Source organism: Myripristis murdjan, chromosome 15, assembly GCF_902150065.1.
Source record: "Myripristis murdjan chromosome 15, fMyrMur1.1, whole genome shotgun sequence".
Classification (NCBI taxonomy): domain Eukaryota; kingdom Metazoa; phylum Chordata; class Actinopteri; order Holocentriformes; family Holocentridae; genus Myripristis; species Myripristis murdjan.
This window is the reverse complement of record NC_043994.1, coordinates 11,783,216-11,791,496: the sequence shown is the minus strand read 5'-3', so window position 1 is coordinate 11,791,496 and position 8,281 is coordinate 11,783,216. Positions and strand designations below refer to the sequence as shown.

The 8,281-nt window shown below is 42.0% G+C and overlaps 1 protein-coding gene across 1 annotated transcript; it reads left to right on the top strand.

Moving 5' to 3' along the window:
- Positions 1 to 1,665: 1,665 nt before the first annotated feature.
- six3a (SIX homeobox 3a) lies at positions 1,666 to 5,459 on the top strand. Its single transcript, XM_030071430.1, has 2 exons — positions 1,666 to 2,490; positions 4,456 to 5,459. The coding sequence occupies exons 1-2, from the start codon at positions 1,799 to 1,801 to the stop codon at positions 4,646 to 4,648; spliced, it is 885 nt and encodes a 294-aa protein (XP_029927290.1). The 5' UTR covers positions 1,666 to 1,798; the 3' UTR covers positions 4,649 to 5,459.
- Positions 5,460 to 8,281: the final 2,822 nt, after the last annotated feature.

The following is an 8,281-nucleotide window of genomic DNA, read 5'->3' as shown; positions in this document are numbered from 1 at the left end:
TGCCTCCTCTGCCAAAAACATTAATTTGACATAGTGCGTAAACGTGCGTAATTGTGCGCTCACACTTAACAATTTTTCAAGTATTCCAATTCAGTAGGTGCAAATATGCAAATAAACAGGTAGCACAGACTTCATGCATGCAGTGCTGATCTACTCACTCCCCCTCCAACGCTGAAGTCGGTGGTCTATCTGGCCAACGCCGGAGAATGTGCAAATCTGAGAGAGGGAAGGAAAAGTTTTGAATTCCTGAATGATTTTGTAGAAAGGCGGCTTAGGATCATTATGTCAGCTTTATTGAGGGCGGATTAAGCGGAGTCTAGATGCTACGCCTTGTACACGGCCCTTTCACAATGTGAGCACTGTTCGCGTTAGAGTGAACTCACACTATTTTAACACCCTTCTAAGCCCTGTCTAAATATGAAGTAGGTTTAGTCATAAACATGAAAATCACACCGCCGTGGCTACCGCTTTAAGCCGAGTCCTATGACTGGATGTGGACATTGATCATGCCCTACCACTAGATCAAATGCATGAAAACTGCTTTTATGTCCCCAAGAAGCTTTCATGATTGTAATTCCAATCGTAGGCTAATTGTATTAATTAGAGGGCCTGACTTGCTATTAAAAAAAAAAAAAAACAGCTGATAAACGCGTGCCATCAAAGAAAGATGCCATTGGCAAATTAGTTTTCGAAGTCAAACGTCTGATGATCTTTGTTTAATCAACACAAAGCTGCGCATCGATATTCGTTTGCCACCACAAATTTTGCTGGTTGGAGAGGAGGCAGCGGGCAGGGGGCCAAGGCTGCACCCCGCGTCCCAGAGGCAAGGCCGGGGACAGGAGGAGGGGGAGCGGCATCACACTGCAGCCTACAACCCGGACCAGCACCCACCTAACACAAAGTGGCTACACAGCACCGAGTCCGAGTAAAGTCACGCCCAGAGCATGTCATGAAAATACAGACATGTCATGTTTCTTATCATCGGCAGATCCAGGGCAAAAAGCCAGAAAGGCTAGGGCTGTGTCATATTTTGATCTCTTAGAAAATATGAAAAAGGAAAGTGATAACCTGCACAAAAGGAAAAACAGGAGAAGACCCTAATGCAGTGCGTTGTTAAATGATGCCTTCCCTTCCCTTCCTTTCCACAAAAATAAATGTATTAATTAAAAATGAAAAAGTAGTCACTACAGACAAAACTATGCGAAAATAATGTGCAAATTGACTCGATTCTGTTCAAAACGTGTACTCCCGTGTTGCTGCCATAGGTTGTCCATTTGTCACCCTTTTTAAGCTCCCTCTGCCTCCCTCCCTCCCTTCCCGTCTCTGCTAAGCATCTCCAGTCTACATATCTTCTTTAGCTTTAACGAGCCTCGTTAAGATCGCAATAATATTCCACCCTCTAATTGCTCATTCCATTCAGCAGATTGGCGAGCATTGGCTTGTGCCTGATGCGCGCGGTGCGGTGGGAGGGTTGCTGTGGAGATCGGAGACTCTGATAACCCCCAGTGCGTGCTGCACAAGTGGTGAAAGCCTCGCGCTACGTACTGGCTAATGATTGGCACGCTTGACAGTGATTGGCAGGGCTGCCATGACAACGCTACAACGACACCAAGAAGACCAATAGAAAAGGGAAACAAAATGTTTCAATGCTACACTCAACGGCGGATTTAGGGGGGAGATATTATGAGGCTGGTGTCATTAGGCGATAGCCATTGAATCATTCAATCTTTTTTACGTGCCGTATTTTTTCGGTTTTTCCTTTTTCTCGATAATTTTCTTTCTCTCTCAGGTCATTTCCATGGTTTTCAGATCCCCTTTAGAGCTTTATCCCTCCCATTTCTTCCTGCCAAACTTCGCTGATCGCCCTCTGCTCTTGGCGAACAGCGCTCCCACCACCAGGTCTCCAGAAGACTTGTCCATGTTTCAGCTACCGACCCTCAACTTCTCCCCGGAGCAGGTGGCGAGCGTCTGCGAGACGCTGGAGGAGACCGGGGACATTGAACGGCTGGGCCGCTTCCTCTGGTCCCTGCCCGTGGCTCCGGGGGCGTGCGAGGCGATCAACAAGCACGAGTCCATCCTGCGCGCCCGGGCCGTAGTGGCGTTCCACACGGGGAATTTCAGAGACCTCTACCACATCCTGGAGAACCACAAGTTCACCAAGGACTCGCACGGCAAACTGCAGGCCATGTGGCTGGAAGCGCACTACCAGGAGGCCGAGAAGCTCCGCGGTCGCCCCCTCGGACCGGTCGATAAGTACCGGGTGCGGAAGAAGTTTCCGCTGCCTCGGACCATCTGGGACGGCGAGCAGAAGACGCACTGTTTCAAGGAGCGGACGCGGAGCCTGCTGAGGGAGTGGTACCTTCAGGACCCATATCCAAACCCCAGCAAGAAAAGGGAACTGGCTCAAGCCACTGGACTCACTCCTACACAGGTCGGAAACTGGTTTAAAAACCGGAGGCAACGAGACAGAGCCGCGGCGGCCAAAAACAGGTTGGTAATTTGTGTCCTTACTGTCAAATTTGTGTATGCAAATGCTGAGCCGTGTCAAAAATAACAAAATTCGAAAGTACAACAACAGGTTTTTATTAAACATGTCGCTAAGATTGCACATAGTTACAGTCAAGGAAACAGAAAAGCCTGTCTGGCAGGGGGAGGGAGTAGGCTGCGGCGACATTTTAGTTATGAAGTGAAATCAGGAGAACCATCGAAATACAACTGTGGATGCTCTTACAACCAACAAAAACTGCCCCGTCTTTATAAAACAGGATGTTTTGCAGTTAAAAGAATCCTAAAGATTCAATTCACCAGATATTTTAACTAGGTTAATCCAGTCGATATTTTGTACCGAATGAGCAATTATAAAACAGGGAACGCACCCAGTTAAGCGTGCAAAAACGAGTTTGGTATGCAAATAAAACTAGCAATAAAAGAAACAATTAAATAAGTCCACGACCTAGATTTTATTAAACTCGCGAGGCGATTGTTGTGAACTGTCTTTTTAATCCCAGCAGCGTGTGTATCTTTTCGTTAAGAGTGAAAGTAGTAGGTCCAGGCTATTTGACAAAGAGAAAAAAGGAGAAAAAAAAAACTCGTTGGCCTACAACATTCAGTTTGACAAAAATTACGGAGTTATTTGAGTGTAGCCTGGTCTATTTGTATCAATAATGTAGGCTGTGTAATCTTTGTAACAGATAAAGATATGAAATACATAAAAAACAAGTCTAAATATTTAACGTGACACAATAAAATAGCAATATTTAGACAAAACTCACAAACTTCAACATTTTAATTAACTTGTATTTACAAATATGCGTTTTTATTAGGTATGTTGTTATAGTCTTATAATAGGCTACCAGATTTACTGACACTATAGTATATTTACTACAATACAGTTACCATTTTTGTTATTATAGACCACCTAAGAATGTTTAAACAGCGTATCTGCACGGATAATATTAATATCAATATTACTTGACGAATAAAAATGAGCATGCATATCAAAAACAACATTTGAAGACATAGGCTATATTCATGACATTGAGTGTAGTATCATTCGTTTGAAATGCTATAATTGATTAGAAAGTCATACCTCGGAGAGTACTAAGCCATATGAATACTATTCTAATCTTTTTGCTAAATGAATAGATATATTTCCAGACCGGCATTATCCCGCTGTGACGGAGTTATTATCATGAGTGGATTGGAGATAAACATTTAGGATGATTGGAGTAACCTGGATCTCGACGTCACTCATTCATACACAGCTCCATCTTCTATTAATCTGAAATACATCTCTGCTAAAGCCTCACATTGCTGAATTTTGCATTTGAACACAGGCCTATATTTTATACATATATCAAAATAATCCTCTTTACCATTTAGCAGTTATACAAACAAAAGCACAAGCTGTTTTTTTTTTTTTTAATAAAAACCTCAATAATAATAATAATGATGATGATGATAAAAACAACAAATAAATGAAAGGTTGTATTGCAAATGCATGTAATTTAAACAAGAATAAAACTAAAATAGCTTCAGGCCGTTGTTTAAGTGAAATACTGCCATAAATAACGCGTTTTGTAACAGATACGGAGTTGGAATAAAAGATTATTTGCTTTGCGGTGATATGACAAGCTGAGTAAAGCCCAGAGTGTTGACGCTTTACGCGAATATTAGGTCTAGTTTTGTTAAAGAAGAAAAAAGAAAAAACATCACATTTCCTTCAACATTTGGTAGTCTAAATAGTGCTGTGTTTTGTCCCCTGAAAGCTGGCTGTTTGATAAAAGCATGCATGCATGGCTGGGGCCGGCAGGGGGAAAGAAAGGCGAGTTTGAACCCCTGTTTTGCAGGAGGAGGAGGAGGGGAAGGGGGACATTCTCAGGTCTAATTGCCATTTCTCTCTCTTTCTTTTTTTTCTTCTTTTTTTCTCCCCTCCTCGTTTCTTTTCTTCTCCAGGCTCCAGCACCAAGCAATAGGACCGACCGGTATGAGGTCCCTCTCAGAGGCCGGTCTCACCCCTCACAGCTCGGCAGAGTCGCCTTCAACCGCGGCCAGTCCCACCACCAGCGTTTCCAGTATGACAGAGAGAGTTGATACTGGGACGTCCATCCTGTCCGTCACATCTAGTGACTCGGAGTGCGATGTATGATACGGAAAAAAACACACAAAACAAACAAAAAGAGAAATATTTACAGGGAATATGGACCTGAGAGGAAGAAAAAAAGACTTATGAAATATCGCGGATGAAAAAAGGACCGATTGATATAAATATTAAAATAAAAAAGATAAAAGCACGTCTTTTTTTTTTATTAAAAGCGCTTTCAAAGGACCCACGCCTCCCCCTCCTCTTCATACCCCCACACCACCACCACCACCACCACCACCACTACTACTACTAGACTACTTGCATGATGTTTTTTATTTTTTATTTTTTAATCAGGGAGAAATAACCTGAATTCAAGATTTTCCATGAGGAACATCGATCAGAGGGAATAAAAGCAGATCGTCTTGGTGTCTTCGTCGCTTTTTTTTCCATCTCCGTTTTTAGTCCAAGTGATGATGATGATGATGATGATGTGATGATGATGATGATGATGATAATGAAGCAGCCGCCATGCAGACAAGATGCAATCCTGTTTTTACTTTATGTTCATCAGACAATCATTTTAAGTCGTAAGCACCTTTTTAATACACTTCAGTCACTGCCTGTGTGGGGTACATGGTCAAAAAAATGTCGAACGGAATCGTTTATGACTGTATCAGATTTTTATTTTTATTTTCAAAATTTTATATTGAATTATGTATATCTCAAATAATGCGATCATTCTCCCGGTCTGTAATATACGTGTAGAAATATGCTTGTACATAATTATTGCTCTCCCCCCGTCTCATCCTCTTTTCTATCCCTTCCTCACTTTTCTTGACTTGGTGTTCCTACATAAAATATTTGTCAAAACGTACAACCAAGTGCTCTAGGCGTTTTTGTTGGTTTAGCTGTTTTGGAGGTATTAATGACACATTCTACCTGTCACATTTATGCAAAAGAGGTTTAACATATATATATACATATATATGTAAAAAATGAAATATTTAACCCCACCCCTCACTCCCACCCCAGGGTCGCTCAAAGCGCTTATTTGCATCAGCCTTTTCAATGTTTCTTTCTTGCGTGGTTATTATGTTGATGTATACATTTCTAAATCAAATACAGTATTCAATTTGCTATACCTCTTTGCATCAAGTCCCTCTCTCCATCCGATTACGAGCCTGTACGGATAAGGACATTGATAAGTGGCCAAACACATGTTCATACTGGGGCATTATTGGATTGTGGAAGCATTAATGCTCATCATTGGCTTATGCTTGACCAAACCAGGTTGGCTATGGGGGAAAACCCACTTAAAATCAGTTTTCCACCGGAGTAGAGGTTACCTAGGTTTTAGGCTGGCATAAATCTTTATGACATAGTATAGTAAGTAATCAAACTGTTAGAAGTTTTTAAAGCAGAAAGTAATTATTTAATGTTTTCTTTAATTTATTTTTGTCCATGGTGGCGGTCATTTACTTGATGGTGAAATCATAATTGACCCACTGTTTTCTTTATGATTACATCAGTGGTTCAAACCCATATAAATTGGCCTATATATGATTGCCTCTGTGCATACACATATTATGGCAAACGTCAACGTCATGCAGCACTTTAAAAATGTGAGTGCTATTTCCCCTTTTGTTTACGGTTGCTAGTGAATACAGAAATTAAGTAAACGCGCCATTAAATGGGCTAATCACGATGGGACTCCTCCCCTGTCCCAATCTCCCATTGTGGCCCGCTGAAAAGAGCTTTTCTTCCTCGGACGAGAACCATTTCCCCCCTCCAAAAAAGGCTTTCTTTCCTGCAGTCCTTTTCCATCTAAATCCCCAACCAATTATGCTGCAGACTAGAGCAGATTTGCTATAGGACACTGTTGCAGGAACTATAGTTTTGGTGGAAACACTAACGCACAAATTTATACTTCCTACAAGCTGCTGCTGAGGATTTTTTCCACAAAATACGAGGTTTTATTAACTGCATGCGACTCTGTAATACGCACCGAGTCGCTGTGAGTGTTGCAGTCATCTCTTTAGGATCAGAAAGTAGGACAGAGGCTGCTGCTTGGCTCAGGCAGACCGCAGGACTCAGAGAGAGTGGAGGCAGGCATAAAAAGCCACGGCGGTAGCATCAACAGTGTACAATAGAAAGCTCCAAGTCCACTCGCCATGGCAGTGGACAGATTTTTCACTGAGCTTGGATGTTAAAAAGCCTTATGGGGACCGGTGTAAACAAGTTAGACTGCGCATGTGTCCAACAAGTAGCCTTTGAGATGGCCATGTAGGCCTAGTCTGGATTATCAGCAGGATATTTTTGGTTATTTTTTCATACTGCTCGGCAGTTCTGTACAACGTCTAAATGCCTAAATATGAAACACTATGGAGCACCCCGTCCTGTGTGTGTGTGTGTGTGTGTGTGTGTGTGTGTGTGTGTGTGTGTGTGTGTGTGTGTGTGTGTGTGCGTACGTGCGTGCGTGTGAAGGGAGACTCAGAATCATCACCATCAACAAAAACAATTTTTTACACTAATTACTTAACAAGACCACAGTTTTAGTTTTTATGCTTTTAAATTTCTTGACAAAGGTGGCCTGCGCGCGCCTGTGAACGTAAATAATTAAAACCGGATAGACTACACTCCATATATTAGTTATTATTATGACATACAGTGTGCAAAATATGAAATTAAAGTTGTCACAACTTGACGTCAATATGATCACCAAACTTAACCGAATAGGTCAAATGTTATTTGACAACTGGCAGTAAATTGTGTTTCTCCCAGCTGCATAAATGTTATCCGTGCCCAGTGGAGGACATTTGCGCATAAGCGTCTTCAGGCATAAGTCCCCCTCAGATAGAGATTATCAAAACACAAAAACAAGTGTGCCGAAGCCGCAGACATACGACTCTGTGGGTTCAAACTATTATTGATCCTAAAATAACCGAAGCCATAATGCAAACAAACCCCAAAGCACGTCTCTGCGTGGCTGAAACAAGCCATCTCCCACTCAAACATGCCGTCATTGGCAGTCGATTGCAGATGAAGTAAATCTGTATCTCCTATTTTAAGCCCATTCTGGGTCTTAAATCGGCCTGCTAGAGACAGATAGGCCCTATCAAGACTACCGAGGGGCCATGGCACCGCCTCACCACCAGACCCTTATCACACACCCCTCTTTCTCCATTTACGCACTCCACAAGTTTTATTGGCTGCGACAAGTCCCGGCTATGATTGAGATTAAATTAATCGTAAACTGAAGAGCATTTTTATCGCTAAAGGAGGACACGGGGATTAAGGCTATATCTGAAAGATGGAGCCACAGATTGGGACTCATGAATACAAAACAAGTGATGAATGGGCTGCATTTGCGCAATGTTACGTTCATTAGCCTAAACCCACGGGCTCTGCATACACTGTGTAAATATACAGAAACTTAACCTACACGAGTGAAGAAATGATGACTGTGTCCGTGTAAAATAAAAGTCAGCGATGCAAAAAAAAAAAAAAAAAGGCAAAGTTTGCAGTCGCCTTTTGCACCCATAACAAGGCCCGGCGGGTTTGCAATCTTAAAACAAGAATAGTGTGTTTATAAGTAACTCCACGAGGATATAGGACTTTTATACAAATATCACAGCAATTAAAAGCATATTATAGGAGTTTCCACTAAAAAACGATAGGAGAGCAACAATAATATCT

Excerpts from the sequence above, each read along its gene's own strand:
- six3a (XM_030071430.1), top strand. The coding sequence starts at position 1,799 with ATGGTTTTCAGATCCCCTTTAGAGCTTTATCCCTCCCATTTCTTCCTG. Across the intron at positions 2,491-4,455 it reads GCCGCGGCGGCCAAAAACAG|GCTCCAGCACCAAGCAATAG; the intron begins GTTGGTAATTTG and ends TTTCTTCTCCAG.